Consider the following 16,377-nt stretch of genomic DNA (forward strand, 5'->3'; position numbering starts at 1 on the left):
CCTATCATACGAAGCAAGACCCCAATTCATACTTGCACTCCTCGTTCAGACAGCTAACCTTAACTTCTCTACTCAAACAGCCAACGACAACATTCACCTCCTGGAGTCTCATTGCGTTTTTCAGTGGACCTATGTGATTGTCACGGGTGTTTCTATCCACGGCGTCTGTGACATGGACACAGTCGAAAACGCCCTGATCTGTGATCCCCTGGAACTTGATGTTGACCTTCATGGGATGCAACCTCTTCTCCATCGCCATCTGCAAGGCTTCCTCTCACTGAATCGGGCGCATTGCACCATCTCACCACTCTACCACGTCTGTCCGGTGGGTGCCGTCTTGGGACTTGCGCAATACAAACTTTACTGCAAAAGAGGCGTATCGTCGACTTGCGATCGAACAGATAACAGTTCTTTCCCGTTGTGGCAATCATATATGCATCTGCAATTTGATCGATGAAAGCAGCCTGCAAGTCCTTGCGACGTTCTTCAGGGATCTTGTCCTCTGTGACGCTGAACTCTACCGCCTTCTTCTTACAGATCTCGCCGCGCGCGTCCGATGACTAAATATTGTCGAACCGGTGAACATCTCTTTTGCTTTGGACTGGGCCAACTTTCTTCTTCGTGCACTTGTTCAACAGTTCGCTCTTGAGGTTGTCGCGGATGATGTCCTCATACCAAGCCCCGACGTGTTGACGCTGACTGCTAATCTCTATGTTGAAGCAGTGAGAGTTTGCTGGTGGAGAAGGTGAGGATGACAATGAAGGCGCGGCTGTTGGTGTTGAGGTCATTAGTGGTGACGCTGATGCGAAATTCGCGGAAGGTCATCGTTGTTGACAATATGAATATAGCCAATGATGCCAGCATCATTAATGACATTGGCTTCGTGGAACGCTCGCCACTCGATGCTGAGTTCCTTTCTGGCGAAGGAACACTTTCACAGCCCTGAGTCACCGCCAGAAATAGCCATGAGAATGTGGACATAGCGACTGGTGAGGAACTCAATCCAGTCACTGACCTTGCTCGCCATGATTCCTGTAGGACGGGGCTGCTGTACTTATTGCAATGAAATAGGTGAAAACGATATAAACAAATTTCATGATGCAGGAAGCTCGCACGATAGCAGCCATGTGCTCAGTGGATGACAAGTAGCAGCACATCCTCAAGAAGACGTGCCGTATTGGATGCACGACGATGTGTCACATTTGAGGTGTATCACCCAGGGTTTTGTGTGATCCTACTAGCATTGGCGCGCAGCAACACCGCTGCTGTGAATTGATCGCGTTCACATGTCCGAAATCTTCTGTACCAATCCCAAATTCTTTTCTTCTATTATCGGGCCACGGTCCCTACTCCCTCTGCACCCAAAAACTGAAAGGTACGGTAATCCATGAAGATAGATTATAGGTGGACAAAATAGCTCATGTCCCGACAAAAGTATGGAGTAAAGACCAATATAGGGTTATAATCGTATGACGTAGCTTACAGGATATTAGCTAATACTAATGAGAAAGCACCTGAATCTATAGCGCAGTGTATATTTCCATGCTAGTATGCGCAGATATATGACTGAAATGTGCAAGGGCACTACGAGCGGATGGCTACGTCATTCGCAAAACAACAACGGAAAGTCCAGCAACTCTTCTTTTGTATACGAAAGGTATGAAATCATGATACACTTTTAATTGAGTGGAGATGACAAGTGTGACATCTTCATGTTCTGTGCTGCACACCGGGTTGATAAAATCATTACCCGGCACAATTCCCATGCATAGACATGATCGTAGATGCTCGTTTCTGATATCTTTAACTAAGTTAGCCTAGCTATGTGACGAATGCACATTCGTGACAACGTAGGAGAGCCCGGAAAAAGTCATATTCTATTCACTGTTCTGGGATTCGAGATTCGGGGTGTGGTGTTTGTTGTTGCACGAACATGATGCTGGATAAGACTACGGTGTCGCTAGTTTAGCGCTCGGTCGCTTCCATGGTTCATCAAAGAATCAAAAGTACCAACTAGGTTTAGAAATAATATGGCTACACCCGAAGGATGGCTCATACCAAATACCGTGCTCCAACAAGATATGCACAAACTGTTGAGTCTGCGGAGCACACGTGGTCACTGCAGACATGGCCTTGTCCCTCGACATCGACCTCGTATCGAGTTCAAGATTCGGACTGAGTTGGCTGAATCTTGCGATACCCGGCTTTGTGGATCGGGATCCTTGATTGTGGCATGCCCCTAAGCCCCTGCGTGGCAAACCATGTCGTAACACCGTGGGGGGCAACAGACGTTGATCCAATGAAGTACAGTGGAAGAAAAGTTGGTGCTCACATTTTGCGCCAGATACTGAACATGTTAGGTACATACTCTAAGAGGTGTGCTAATTGTTCTCATTGAAGGATAATTATGGCTTCGTCAAGTCTTCTCAGAGATCTCATCACGCTTCTGAGGTAGATCGTCTCTTTTAGTTATTGATGTGGTTTTTGTAGTTTTACTAGGCGTTACCGGACAGGTAGGGTTACCATACAGGGGCCAAGGGCAATGACGAGGGGTCCCACCATATTGATGTGATGCATGCCAGCAATTTTTCGTGGTATTCATGCATTCTTCGCGAGGAGGTCCATATGATCGGGTTCTCTTAGCCTTGATGGAGGACATGTGTGCGATGGTGGAGAGATCTCAAGGTAGCCTACCATGTTACCTAGCCTATGGTACATATTATCTAATCGGCGCTGGGATACCTACCGGTAAGGTACTGAACAGGACAGATGCTGACATGTTAATACTACACACTGAACTTGCCATATTGCTTACGTCATCATATACAGGTATGCGCGATTCTTTTTTGGCATGGGCTTAAGTTGTTAAGGAGGATTGCACTGGAACATACACGCCATTACTTTCACCGGAAGACATGTGTACTTATCGCCATTGTTTGTTTTTTTGGCGTGTGGGCTGCTCTCCATCAGCGAACGTTTGACGTCTGCACATATACCTAGAGAGCCTCGCTGTAAGGGCAACTTAAAAATGAAGCAGGTAGACACGCGGGTCAATGCTGCCTCTACCGTCAGCACTTTTGTTGAGGCAACTAAGAGCGGTTTCCAACTCTTCGGGTTGACGATACTGTTTGCTGAACATTGTGTGACCAGGCGAAGATAAGCGGGCAGGCGTCAGGACAAAGCGCGCGTTCATGTGCGCTCGCAAGCGCTGTGCCCCCTATGTAGGTACGAATGCAGTAATTCGTAACGACGGTAATGCGAGATGAGCAAATGTGGCCAGCCTCAGCAAGCCCTACGGTACATCAACACCATACCTCTATCCCACAGGTTTGCAATGCTAGCCAGTGAGGGCGGGTTTGGTGAATGCGAGGCTGTCACCCAGGCGCTCGCTACCCATCTAGGCCACAGGACACTACATATAGGTAGTTAACGGGCTCAACAGCATCCGCAAAGCTAAAACATTGAGATCTCGATACTATCGTTATTTACAAATGCATTGGAAATGGCGCGTTAGCCCGCGTGATGTTGTCTACCTATGTTGGAGGTAGGTTGCAGAACAAGGTGGCAGGGACATTGTGTTACTTTCTGTAAGTCTCAAGTAGCAAGATCAAAAAATGGGCGTCAAATTATGTGGGACTTGAATAACTCAGTAAGTTAGCGACACCGACCAGCAGTACCGTACTGCGTGTTGTTGTACTCTGTGGAGAGAGCACGGCTTTCCAACTATTCTCCTACTCATACCATATTGAGCGCTGGGATTAAGCCCAGTAAGATCTTGATTGGCTGGCTAGATTGCCGTCCAACTGGGGGCAGGTGGCACTCAAATTCTTACAATATCCTGTCTTCCAGCTCCAGATCAGCTCCAGATCACAGACCCAGGACCTTCGTTCTCCTGATTTGCCACCAAATTCTATGCCAGTGAGAGGTTTCACATATGCACGACTGTTTTCACGTCGGCCCGATTGCATTGCTTCCCTTGATTTATCCTCGAGCGGCGGCCTGCGACCAGTCCCGTTCCCGGCTCCTCGAGGCTCAGCTGCAACGAGCCTGGGTCACTGTCCCACCAAATCGTGTCAATATAATTCACTACACGCTGGATTCCAAGCTACAACGAATTTAAAGGCTGGTACTGCTACAGTTGGGGGTTTGCGGTCCAAGAGACTCCTACCGGTACTCGAGAAGTTGGTATGCAAAACCACAACCCCAACCACGTGCATGGCGCCAAGATTGCGATCTCAAAACTCGATCGTGGTCCTCCGCCTCCTCCTAGAGTGAAAGCGAGAAATAAGGAGGAGCGAGTGTAATTATTTTTCTATCTGCTGCTTCTTCTGGACTGACAGAGCGGTTCAGCACAAGAGCGTGCAAGTTATGTCGCAAGCGCAGTCTGTACCCGCATCCTATCTCTTTGACCTGTATACTGATCATGATGCAGAAGTGAAATGTTCTGGAGGCCTGCCGTGTTGCGCAAATTGCCAGGCAAGTGGTTCACATTGCGCGTACGAGCAAGCACGGCGAGATCGTCTAAAAGAGTAAGAGCACATCGCCCCAGAACACATTTGAACCCAACTCATATCTCAGATCCATGGACTTGAACGCTTCCCTCGCTACTCTTCTCGAGAATTTAAGTACGCGCTTGAGCGAGGATGATCAAGAAATCGTCCGCGCCACGCTGCAGCATGTAGGTACGGTCGTATTGATAGATAGACCTCAAAATCGCTCATATTTGGTAGGCCCAAGATGATTTGATTTCTCACACTTCAGCCATGTCTGTGAGATCACAGGGCAAAAGAGTTCGTGAAGCATCACCTGGCGACGACGAACCAGACGGCGATCGTTGTGGAGAGGCATTTGTCACTGCGTCAGTAGGTTCTAACGATCATGTTGATATGCTCAACGAGGATTTGATGCGTAATCGAGAAGCCAGAGAGACCGGCTATATTGGCCAAAATTCCGAGATCCAATGGCTACGGAGTGTCCAGCGTCAATCCGAAGCGGGTAACTCAGACCCATATGGGCAGCGTTATGGGCCTCCCGGCTCGAGTCGGGAGGCTGCTGATGCACGCGCTGAAGCCCTACATGATCGAAGAAAACATACGAATCCCGGATCTATGGGGTATGTCAGTAAGTGTGATCATGCTGTTTTGGTAGGATGCTGTATTACTAAATCAAATCTTTTGCATAGCCGACACCACTTTCTACCTCGATAGTGACAACATTGAAGTAGACATCGCAGTCGATCCTTACGAGATGCCTAACCTGAACGTAGCGGAACGACTCTTTGACTGTTATGTGAACACAGTACATGACACCTTCCCACTAATACCTCTCGACTTCGAAGATCAGTTCCGTCAGTACATAAGATCGATCGAGAAAGCGCAAGCCTTTCGAGTACCCGATCCGTGGCGCGCAACAATGGTACGAATCTATCTCTTCTCTAAATTCTGTTGATTTAATTAACATGATAGTAGTGAGTCCTGAGCGTCTTTCTAAGGTTTGAATATTTTCCCTTACAGGGCTAGTAGAGCTAGCTTTGAGATACTCGCATAGCCTAGTTTGCACGAGCAAGCGGCGAATATCTTGTGGTATGTATGCTAATCATAGAATGATTTATAGGAACTTGATCTTTGCCATTGGGGCAAAGTATTCCCATCTCATCGATGCGCCCTGGAAAGGAGACGAAAGAGACCAGTGAGTTTTGCAAGTCCCCACGAAATAATGGCTGATCAAATATCACTAGCCTCATCTACATGACACGAGGAGTACATCTCTTGGGCCTAAAGAACACAGTCATGATCATTTCAGGACCGAATTTGCAACTTGTTCAAGCCGTAAGCAAATGATACATTCGATGAGCACGACTTTACTGAATTACTTGAATATTAGACGGGTGCTCTCGCCTTCTACTTCCTTGTCATAGGCCATGTAAGCCGTGCATGGGTCATGATTGGGCTCTCGATGCGTCTCGCAATGGCACTTGGATTACACCTACGAAACGAAGATCCAACACAGAATGATGCAAAACGAGAGCCACTCATTCAAACCTGGTGGTGTCTTCATTCAATTGAGTGTCTGGTAAGCTCCATTACAGGACGGCCGCCGGTCATCGCTCCTGAAGACTGCACGGTCTCGCTTCCCAAGATGCAAAGTAGGACAACAGTTGCGGATGTAGGTACCGCAAGACCGTCTTCACGGAGGCGAACAGACCACAATGTCTCTTCATCAAACCCAAGCCTAGAAGGGGAGTTTCGATCAGGAGCTGCAGGTCAATATTTTCTTCATTACACTGACATCACACTCATTTCGCAAAGAGCACTTCTAACTCTCTACTCGCCTCGGACTGCAGCCCAGAGTTGGCTAGTATGTATTTCCCCATCTTCTTAGTTACGTCAGACTATCCTCCGAGGTCATTTGCTCAAGCTCGGGTCTTTATCAAAAGGTTGTTTAGTACTGACAATGCATAGTACGTCCAAAACAAAGTGGCAGAGTTGCTCAACGAGCTGGAAAAATGGGCCAAGGTAGCCCTGCCCCTCGCCAGCACTTCTAATACCACGAGACAATCTAAAACCTTTCGTCATGGGCTCTTGCTCAAAGTTTCTCACTTAAGCACGAAGATTTTGATAACGCGTCCTTGCCTCTGCCGCATTGAGCGACGTATATCTGGCGAGAGCAATAGATCGGTCAGCTCCAACGTGAAATTCGCAGAGATCTGCGTTGAGGCTGCTCGCGAGTTGACTACATTGTTCCCCGACCGGGCAGATCCGCGATTCATATACTCTGACGGACCATGGTGGGATGTGGTGCATATTAGTAAGTACTCATGAAATTGCAATGTCTCATGTCTCTAGCTGAATTCAGGAGTAGTAATGCAATCTCTGGCCGTGTTACTCCTCGACATGGCCTATAGAGGCAAGCAAGGAAATGGCCAAGAGGATCACCCCCATATCGGTTGTGTCAAAAAGCTGATTCGCTGGCTGCGTGCGATGGAAGTTCATGATCCTGTGGCGAAACGTGCCCATCATGTTATCCGGAAAATTTTAAGTACTTACGCTCCAGCATTACAAAGCCAGGCTCAGGAGCTACTAGCGGAAGATCAGGAAAATCACGATGGGTACCAGCCACACGTTCATCCACCCAATCACGCGCCTTACTCGGAACAAGATCACAGCCGTTGGAAAATGTCAGAATCAACAAACGAGACATCTGGGCAAACGCAACCACCAGCCTTTGATGAGGCGAGGTTTCCTCCCGCAGTTCCAAGTCCAAGACAGGAATCTGAATATAGGCCTTACCCACCCTTCCCACTAGAACAGACGGCAATGCCCATGACATTTGGAGGTACTTTCGCGACAGGTTTCGATCAGGGCCCACCATATGTCAATATGCAAGGGTTGTGGGAGGATCAAGTATCTGCCTTCGATCAAAGCATGGCAAATATAGATGTGGGCTACCCTTTGCCGAATCAACCGCTTGATCCCGAATTGCAGGGTTATTGGCAGCAGCCATATCCAGTGGGTATGATGGCGGGAAATCCAGACATCACGTATCCTTTAGATCAGTCGCAGGCGCCCCGGTGATTAGCTTCAATCACTTCCGCCAATGTTTCGACAAAAGAGTTGGAAAAGGTTTGGCTCAACGTGTGTATTGTATCAAGATGGAATTTCTAGGTCATTCCGGTTTAATGAAATTGCAAAGAAGTCGGACTCTGAATGATCACATTAGGCCAACCGGTTTGACATCTTCAGCTCAAGAATGCACTCGCAGTGTAACCTTACAGCTCGGCCATCACTGGACAGACTCTGAAAAACAAAATTACGACCATAACGAATATACGCTGTGTGCATTGCATCCAAAGTCTCAACCAACAATCTGAAACCCCTACAAACGCACCTTCACTTTTTTTTTCTTTTTTCTAGCTCCCACTTTCTTTCCCACTTTCCCTATCCCTGGCCTTCTTCATGAATGAACTTCACCTTCCTTCCTCTCATCATCTTTGCCACTGGTCCCAAACTTAATCACATCATCCCTACTGCCCATCCTGACCACCGAGCTATCACACATGCGCCAACTTCCTGCATCTTACTCTCGTCTTACAGTACCCACAATACATCCCCACTATAATTATGAAACCAGAACAACAGATTTCATCCTACTGTATCTGCAGAAGCACCCAAGGTGGAGAAGTCCAGGACTTAGAATGTGACCTCCGAATTGGCATCGGCATTCACATCGGGATTCTCGGGTTTGGCATCGGGCAAGGGCGGGGACTGCGGGTTTGAGAAGGGCGAGGTGAGGAGGTGTGAATTCTCCTTGTTGTGGGGTTGAGATGGGATTGGGTGGGTTATTTCTGGGGGCCGGGGGTGGAGGGAGGGCGTGGGTGTTTGTTTGTGAAGATGGATAAAATTAGCTTGCTACGTTGCTATGGCGTGTGTGGTGAAAATAGGCTTACAAGCCAGTTTTTTATACAACAGCCCATTCATTATTGTCATGATTTATATTATTTTCACTTTTTGAAATGCTCATGAACAGCTTAAATGGTGAGAGTACCTCATCCTCAATGAAACATTGTGTTCCTCGTACAATTTCACCTGGCTGCCTACTGTTCCCTCAGAGACTCCTCGACTATATGGCCATTGTCTACATGTACGCATAAAGCGGCTTTAGGCTGCTCTGACTGGCTCTGCGGGGAATTGAATTACACAATGAGAATTAAGACGGCGAAGGCTGTGGACAAAAATAGCTGGTTGGTTGTATGTGGCATGAAAATGACTTGATTTGAATTGAAAAGAATAGAGTAAACGCCAAAGACTGTGTGGAAAATGCGAAGATACGGCATCAAGATTAGGTAAGGGCGTCTGATGTTCGAAATGATATGCATGATCCATGTCTACTCATCTTGGAATTAAGAGACTGAATCCTATGATGTACTCGGAATACTGATAATAGATTCCGATATTGTAGCATGCTAGCCTAGAATGTACCAATGTGAGTTCACGTGTGGAGTACTTAGCATTCAAAGCATACAGAGCGCCACCCAAGCAAAAGGCAATGGAGAAGTGAGCATGGTGTTTGGCAAGCTGTTGGGCAGGATATGAAAGAAAATGAGCTGCTGTATTAGTACGTTGCTGCACTATCGAAAAGAAGGGATAGCATCGAGATAGTTTTGAACTTGTACACTACCACACATCTAATCCCAACTTTGATCGTTGTCCTCATTATGTAGCTGATAGCGAATTTGATTGGTTCGTTGCAAACGATCCATCCTATCAATAGTATTTTCGCCAAGGCAAGCATGTTTATGTTGGAGGATACTTTGAACTGCGATCAAGACCCCAGAAGGGTTCTCGCAGTCCCTTTGAGTACTCCGTTCTACTGTGATCCATCTCTATCGCGTCTAGTGCACGTGTGTATGTGGTCGACACAAGCCGCCAATCGTAGGCCGTCTCTCTGCGTGGTCCGCGGACGTGTGTGTGTTACTATGGGGTAGCTCAACGACGCTTGCACAAGCGTTACCATCGGTGGCAATTGAGCTTTCGCGTGTGGCTGATACTGGTGTCATTGAGAGCTGTGGAGTTTAGCTCCCAGCTCAGCGTGCACATGGATGCCGAGGTGTAGATAATCTGGTGGCCGTGCAGGCGGAGATGAACGCGAAGCGTGAAGTGTGGTTGAGCTCTGGCAGTCTTTTTCACAAGCGAACGCGCTAGCTCGGCTTTAAACTTTTGTGACGTCAACCCCCTTTGGAACCTGGGGTATTGTATCACCAAGAAGCGGACCCGGTCGTTCTCCAGCAACTTTCAAAGTTCCCCCGCAGTTTCGTCGCTGTTGTCCTGCTTGTAACTACATCTTTTGACAAACTGGCCGCTACATTGCACTGCAAGATGTCTCCCAGCGAGGTTCCGGCTCGAGAAGACTATGTTTACAACTCCCAACTCGTACGTTTCTAGACTCTCCAAGTTATTACCGAGGGATCGACCGAGCTGACCATCGTCATGTAACTGTAGGACGCTTTTACACTTTATCACCTCTCGCGTCATACGAGCAGCCACACCACAGTAGGGCCTGCACTTCCTGCTCTCGGCCATGCGCTCTCTGGAGCATGTGGAACAGCCGTGTCGAAGCTCCTGACATACCCTCTCGACATCGTCATCACCCGTCTACAAGTTCAACGGCAAATACAGCGCAATTCCAACCACTCACATTATGACGGTATTCTCGATGCCATTGAGAAGATTTACGAGAGAGAAGGGGGCCTACAAGCATTCTACAATGGCGTCTTTCATGAGACCGCCAAGGGCGTTGTAGACAGCTTCTTGTTCTTCCTCGCGTACTCATATGTTCGCGAGAAGAGGCTAGTGGCACGAGGCTCTGGCAAAAGCCTGCCAGCATGGGAAGAGATTGGTGTCGGAGTGGTAGCAGGAGCCTTTTCCAAGTTCTTCACGACGCCAATTCAGAACATTGTTACACGGAAGCAGACAGCAGCGATGCTAAGCCATGATCACTCAGGATCTACCATACCCCCGCTGTCTAGCACACGTGATATTGTACGGGAGATCCAGCATGAGAAGGGGTGGCAGGGTTTCTGGTCAGGCTACTCAGCTAGCCTGGTGTTGACGCTCAATCCGTCCATCACCATGTTGATGCACAAGGTTTTGTTACGATTTCTAGTACCCAGAGCGAGCCGCGAAGACCCTGGGTCACGCACTACCTTTCTTCTTGCAGCCATCAGCAAAGCTCTTGCATCGACTGTCACCTATCCCTTTTCCTTGGCCAAGACACGCGCACAAGTATCTTCGCAAAAGCCTACGGCCCCGCAAGGGAAGACTTCAGAGTTGAAAGACCCAGCCGCGTCAACACATCCAAGGACATTGCAAGCAAGGAAGCGTACCGTGTTCAGCACCATTCTGCGCATTGTGCAGACAGAAGGTCTTTGGGCTTTGTACGAAGGGCTTGGTGCTGAAGTTCTCAAAGGCTTTTTCTCGCACGGTATTACTATGCTGATGAAGGATCGTATTCACTCCGTCATCATCAGCTTATACTACACCGTGGTGCAATCTTTGAGGAAACTACCCAGTGCAGAGGAATGGAGCAAGTCGGCTACGGATGAGGCCAAGCATGTCTACGAGCAAGGCAAAGAGCAAGTATCAGATGTTTACGCAAAGAGTGTCGAGATAGCAGGGAATGCGGCAGAGAAGGTCAAAGAGGTTGTGACGGAAGGATCACAGCAAGCTCAAGAGATGGCCGAGAAGGGTATAGAGCATGCTGGTGAAGTAGCAAGCACAGCATCATCTACTGTACAGAGCACTGCACAAAGTGGGTCACATGAGGCACACCGCCTCTTGTCACAGAGCAGAGAGGCTGCTAGTAGTGCCGCACCGACGATGAAAGAGACGGCCAGCAAGGCGAGTGAAGAGGCCAAAGAGGCTGTGCTGGATGCAGAGGTAAAGGACATTAATGGGCCTGACACGGGCATCAAAGAGTAGGTGGAGCCGATGGACTCCACCCAAGGTGATAACATTTCCAGCAGATTGTACATATACCCTAGGCATCTGATTGTTGTATAGTATCCATAGCGTCTGGGACTTGACAGAATGTAGTTTAGTAGGGAGTTTGCGATGTAGTTGGCAGGCAATAATCGAGTCATGCGGTTACGCATCTACTGTGTATATATGTAGGTACCTACACAGTATACCTGGTTTGTGTCCCTGACGCAGCCATGCTTCTTTTCTTTCCATTCGGTATTGGCACAAGCATAGCATCGCATGACGACAGAAGTACACGACCATGCTGAAATGGCTATCGAAACACACAACATGGCCAAACAAAAGCAAAGCTCGATGTTGATTGTTTCCTTTGTGAGTGTCATGTCGGGCATCACAAGCGCAGGTGCAAGGTACCTAGGTAGGTGGCTGGGCCATGGTGTTTCAGAGGTATCAGCTGCGCATAAGGTACTGTACGGTACGGTCCAGTTGTCGACACTGCCATCATGAGGGATAGGCACTGTGTGCCGTTGGTGGGATCAATGGACTGTCCATGGCTGTCATGAACAGCCTACTAGAGTCGTATATTTAGAAGCATGCAAAGAGTTGGGCTATACATACCTAGTCAGGTCTTGCATGGTTCAAGATGCAAATCTGGTTGGGCGTCAGGTTGGGATCGGCTTGGTTGTTCGAGCACATGCAGTTGTCAGCTGTGCAAGGCGTCAGGGCTCGAAAAGCGCGGGTCGTTCCTACAGAAACTGGTCCTTGCGCTAGCGCTAACCCGGCACCCACTGCCTGTGCTGTCATCACACACAGACACAGACACACACACACTTGGGCGCGACAACCCACGGCGCGCCGCACTGCTGCCGTCTACTCACTGCTAACTGCTAACCGCCACAGGATACAGGGAAATAAAGAAGTCGTTTGCAAGTGCCCCCGGCGAAGACATTGCAGCGACCCGCCAACTTACAAGTACAATAAACTCCCCACGCCCCGCCAGCGCATCGGCCAGCATACACCGCATCCGGCCGAGACACAGTCAACACACAGACTGGCAGGGAAAGAAGGAGGCAGGGACGACCAGCGCACCACCACCCAAATGTGTTAGATCCACCGCCCGACTGCGCAAACCTCTGCCCAGAACAACAACCCGCCCACGCAAAGATATTGTTTTGTTTTGGCTAGACCTTTGCTGCCTGACCCTCCCGCCCAACGGTCGCAATCTTCTCCTGACTGAACACGGCCATCGACCGGTCGGCTTCGCAGCCACCCCCCTCCCGCCACTATGGCAGGCGACATGACACCCTCCTCGCCGCCTAGTGGAGGATGGAGCAGCATGCAGGAGGAACTGGAGTACTACAAGTCGCAGTACGAAACCTTGGATGCGGAACTGCAGGAGTTTCAGGCGTCGAGTAAGGAGTTGGAGGCCGAGTTGGAGCGCGATGTCGAGGAGAGCGAGAAGCGGGAGCGGAAGCTGCAGGAAAAGGCGGAGCGACTGGAGTTTGATGTGGAGGAATGGAAGGTATGCTCGACCCTGTGCCGCACATTGCGCGCGCATGCGCAACCCCCCCCCCGCCCCTCTCCCCTCTTGTGGGCTGGATATTGACATATACGCTTCTAGGCCAAGTACAAGCAGAGCAAGACCGAGGCAAACAATGCGCAAAACATATTGCAAAAGGAAATCACCACCTTGCGCGACTCGCAACGCACTCTCCAGCTCAGGCTGCGCGACATCGAAGTCCAGAGCGATGAGCATGAGCGCCAGGCCCGCAACCAGACGTCTTCGCTCGAAGATGTCGAATCCAAGTACAACGTCGCCATCGAGCGCGGGGTCATGCTGGAGGAGGAGCTCAGGATCGGCGAGCAGGAGCGCGAAGCACTGCGGATAGAGAACCAGCGCCTGCGAGACGAGCTGTCCGATCTACGCATCGAGACGGAGATTGTGCAGGAGAAGTTGCGTGTCGCAGAGGCAACCATTGAGAGCTTTCACCAACGCAAAGTATCGAACCATATTGCAAGCAACGCATTGCGCCCACGTTCGCCCATCTCCGAGGCGTCGACCACTACGACCAACCTATCGTCGCCCACAACTGCCTCTACGCCACCGCATTCAAAGACCGACGCTCTCCCTCCAGATACTACGCCGCCATCACCGCCCTTGTCCGATGCGCCTCTTACGACACGACGGGTGCCGTCTACGCCTATGCCTAGGCGCAAGGCATCCGTTGCCTGCGTCGACCCTGCGGCAACACCACGAGCGGGAACCTACTCACGAGCCCCACGACATTCAAGAGGACCCAGTATATCAACGACTGGTAGGAAAATAGTGGGCAGTGCCGGGCGTACTGCTCCGCCGATCCGAACGACGGTATCCCAACGGGCTCCACGACCAAGTACGGGAAGCGCTGCAGCACCAGCTGGGCTACCCAGGTCAGGCTCACTCTATCACATCCGGGGACTCATTGGCCAGATAGAGAAACTCGAGGTTCGCGTCAAATCAGCTCGCTCCAAACTTCCCGCCCCGACCACGACTCCACCGCGGGCGAGTCCACGCAACGGCAGCGCAATAGGACACCATGTGCCCAGTACGGTGACTGTGAGAAGCTCGAGGAAACGGGCGTCACACGCATCGACCGCCTCGTCCATGAGCGAAGCGCCAGCATCTGGTGTCAGCCGGCTCTCGTTTGGGGTATCGAGTTCGCGAGAGCCATCCAACAGTCGGCCCAGCAGCCAAGCGTCCATGTCGTCCGGACCTGGGCCACAACGACCGGCCAGCAGGAGCAGCAACCGCACCCCTCTGGGCCACTATCCGTCTGGATCCATCAGCGGTATCGAGGGGCGACTGCCACGCCCACGCAGCTCGATGAGTGGCATCATCAACGGACACGGGCACTCGAATTCCTTCTCCATGTCCCTCCGAGATAGCGAGACGGGCAGTGCCAGTGATGGAAGCAGCGTGACGACGCCCATGGGCCGGAGACTGGGCATGGAGAAGACGGGCATTCCAACGCCGAGCGGGCTGCCGAGGCGACAGAGCGCGGGGCGGAGGTTCAGTGCGTCTGGGTTTGCAGAGGGCGGAGGCATGGGTCCTCCTGCAAAGCCACGCAAAATGTCTACCTATAGCGAGGAAGAGACGTTCTAGGGCGCACGCACGGACGAGGTGGTGGGGCGTGGGTGTCGGTGCCGTGCATGTGAATATGCATGTGATTGCGGAGGAAAGGGTTCTTGTTCGTTCTTTCCCCTGGTACCTAGCATGATTTCACGACTATACCACATGGGATTTATGGCGTTTGGCCATGCGAGACGGCTCGATCCGTTTTTTTTTGGCTTCGTTGCTGATCATGTTTGGCGTTGGCGTGGGCTTTTTATTTTGCTTGGGGCTGTGGGTGGGCAGGCACTTGTGGCTTTGACATGCCTCACCTTGGAGGGGAGGAGTGAGGAGTGATTTGCACAAGGAGTGAGGAGTGATTTGCACAAGGAGTGAGGAGTGATTTGCACAAGGAGGAGGGAAGGAGAAGGAGAGGATGGAGGGGAGCAAGGGGAACCGTGTCCAAATGTTTGCGAGGTTACATATTGGTTGCATCAATACCATTTTCCTTTGTCAGCCAGTTACCATGCACGGTACCGGTAGAGAGTGAACATGTACAGACGGTGGTGGCCCAGAGGAGAACGAACGCTGGTCAGATCTGTCCTCTCTCGAGTCTCCTTGCTTTTGCCGCCTCCTTGTGGTGTGGGGGAAAGCAAGAAGAAGAGAAGAAGCTTGTGTATACTGTCATGGTGGGTTTGTGCCGGGACATCGTATGATTCTGATGTCAACCCACGTTCGTGCCGTTCCGGGCCAGACGCACAGCTGTGGACCCTGGATCTCACAGCTGCTCAGGCACACAGTTCAGGACAGGACAGGACAGGACAGGACAGGACAGGGTCCAGTCCAGTTCGTACTACGGCAGCTCTCGCCTTGATATGGTAGACTACCTCACACGCCACCACCACGCTTGCGCCAGGCAAACTCTCCGCAATTTCCATGTGCTAAGAGTACAGTGCCATTGCAGTGCCATTGGCCTCGTTGGTAAGCCGCCTCTTCTGTCCGCGGCTGGCGAATGGGACAGAGGGTGCGACGGACTCCGGCCGGTGTGCTCGTCATCGGAGGAGGAGAGCCGGCCAGCATCATCTTGAGCCGCAGTGGTCATGTCTGAGTAGAGGACGGGTCTTGTCTGATGTGTGCGTCTCTACTCTATTTCTGTCATGCTGTAGTCAAGGGAGGAGTTCCTTGGGCATTTCCAATTCGGCAAAAAGATGCAAATGTGGCCGTGTTGATCAGACAGTCAAGTTTGTTGGGAGGACTTCGTGACACCCATCTGCGTACCCGTACCGTACCCTCAATACCGTCAACCATTTTCAAAAAGCGGGGACGAGAACCATGGGCTGACGGGGCAGACACAATACATAGAGTGGGCGAGCGGCAGCTTAAAAGGGCCAGCCATCTCCTCTCCCTGCTTGCTGAGTGATTGCGCAACAGCTCGCAAGAGCGCAACGCACAGAGACATGGCGGGCGCATGGTTGGGCTTCTTGAGCCGCCTCGCAAGGTCAGACGAATGCGGAAATGCTCCCCACAGGCTTGTCCTCGATTCATAGGTGGAGGGGATGGCAGGAGGGAGGAGACCTTTTGCGCCGAACAAGCCCCAAGATCTCAAAAGTGCGGCTATCCAGTCGGCCCTTTGCCCTCCACGCCTATGAAACATCATCTTCAAGTACTCGAAGCTTCTCCAGATGAGGGCTGCACGATGCTGCTCGGATTCCGGACGGCTCCCGAAGACATGCACCGATGCTGTGAATCGGGGCTGACAAGGGGCGGCGTCATGGGGATCGTGGTTGCAGAGCCTTGCCTTGATCGGCATCG

The 16,377-nt window shown here is 50.8% G+C and overlaps 9 protein-coding genes across 9 annotated transcripts; 6 read left to right on the forward strand and 3 right to left on the reverse strand.

Annotated features, from left to right (window-relative positions):
- Positions 1-4: 4 nt before the first annotated feature.
- Positions 5-253, reverse strand: IAQ61_006919 (uncharacterized protein; the record flags this gene model as incomplete). Its single annotated transcript, XM_066097357.1, has 1 exon — positions 5-253. The coding sequence occupies one exon, from the start codon at positions 251-253 to the stop codon at positions 5-7; it is 249 nt and encodes an 82-aa protein (XP_065952834.1).
- Positions 254-560: 307 nt separating this feature from the next.
- IAQ61_006920 (uncharacterized protein) lies at positions 561-788 on the reverse strand (the record flags this gene model as incomplete). Its single annotated transcript, XM_066097358.1, has 1 exon — positions 561-788. The coding sequence occupies one exon, from the start codon at positions 786-788 to the stop codon at positions 561-563; it is 228 nt and encodes a 75-aa protein (XP_065952835.1).
- A 3,399-nt stretch (positions 789-4,187) lies between these two features.
- Positions 4,188-5,471, forward strand: IAQ61_006921 (uncharacterized protein; the record flags this gene model as incomplete). Its single annotated transcript, XM_066097359.1, has 7 exons — positions 4,188-4,300; positions 4,351-4,382; positions 4,433-4,529; positions 4,579-4,678; positions 4,731-5,121; positions 5,183-5,415; positions 5,469-5,471. The coding sequence occupies 7 exons, from the start codon at positions 4,188-4,190 to the stop codon at positions 5,469-5,471; spliced, it is 969 nt and encodes a 322-aa protein (XP_065952836.1).
- A 131-nt stretch (positions 5,472-5,602) lies between these two features.
- IAQ61_006922 (uncharacterized protein) lies at positions 5,603-7,574 on the forward strand (the record flags this gene model as incomplete). Its single annotated transcript, XM_066097360.1, has 7 exons — positions 5,603-5,688; positions 5,738-5,828; positions 5,884-6,072; positions 6,150-6,262; positions 6,309-6,357; positions 6,462-6,807; positions 6,862-7,574. 7 exons carry the CDS (start codon positions 5,603-5,605, stop codon positions 7,572-7,574), a joined length of 1,587 nt encoding a protein of 528 aa, XP_065952837.1.
- A 77-nt stretch (positions 7,575-7,651) lies between these two features.
- Positions 7,652-7,870, forward strand: IAQ61_006923 (uncharacterized protein; the record flags this gene model as incomplete). Its single annotated transcript, XM_066097361.1, has 1 exon — positions 7,652-7,870. The coding sequence occupies one exon, from the start codon at positions 7,652-7,654 to the stop codon at positions 7,868-7,870; it is 219 nt and encodes a 72-aa protein (XP_065952838.1).
- Positions 7,871-9,741: 1,871 nt separating this feature from the next.
- On the forward strand, positions 9,742-11,477 carry IAQ61_006924 (uncharacterized protein; the record flags this gene model as incomplete). The annotated part of the gene is made up of 2 exons (XM_003845771.2): positions 9,742-9,929; positions 9,999-11,477. Exons 1-2 carry the CDS (start codon positions 9,876-9,878, stop codon positions 11,475-11,477), a joined length of 1,533 nt encoding a protein of 510 aa, XP_003845819.1. The 5' UTR covers positions 9,742-9,875.
- A 279-nt stretch (positions 11,478-11,756) lies between these two features.
- IAQ61_006925 (uncharacterized protein) lies at positions 11,757-11,984 on the forward strand (the record flags this gene model as incomplete). The annotated part of the gene is made up of 1 exon (XM_066097362.1): positions 11,757-11,984. One exon carries the CDS (start codon positions 11,757-11,759, stop codon positions 11,982-11,984), a length of 228 nt encoding a protein of 75 aa, XP_065952839.1.
- Positions 11,985-12,762: 778 nt separating this feature from the next.
- On the forward strand, positions 12,763-15,579 carry IAQ61_006926 (uncharacterized protein; the record flags this gene model as incomplete). The annotated part of the gene is made up of 2 exons (XM_003845772.2): positions 12,763-12,999; positions 13,099-15,579. 2 exons carry the CDS (start codon positions 12,763-12,765, stop codon positions 14,617-14,619), a joined length of 1,758 nt encoding a protein of 585 aa, XP_003845820.1. The 3' UTR covers positions 14,620-15,579.
- A 286-nt stretch (positions 15,580-15,865) lies between these two features.
- On the reverse strand, positions 15,866-16,375 carry IAQ61_006927 (uncharacterized protein; the record flags this gene model as incomplete). The annotated part of the gene is made up of 1 exon (XM_066097363.1): positions 15,866-16,375. One exon carries the CDS (start codon positions 16,373-16,375, stop codon positions 15,866-15,868), a length of 510 nt encoding a protein of 169 aa, XP_065952840.1.
- Positions 16,376-16,377: the final 2 nt, after the last annotated feature.

Source organism: Plenodomus lingam (assembly GCF_022343315.1).
Source record: "Plenodomus lingam strain CAN1 chromosome Unknown contig_26, whole genome shotgun sequence".
Taxonomy (NCBI): domain Eukaryota; kingdom Fungi; phylum Ascomycota; class Dothideomycetes; order Pleosporales; family Leptosphaeriaceae; genus Plenodomus; species Plenodomus lingam.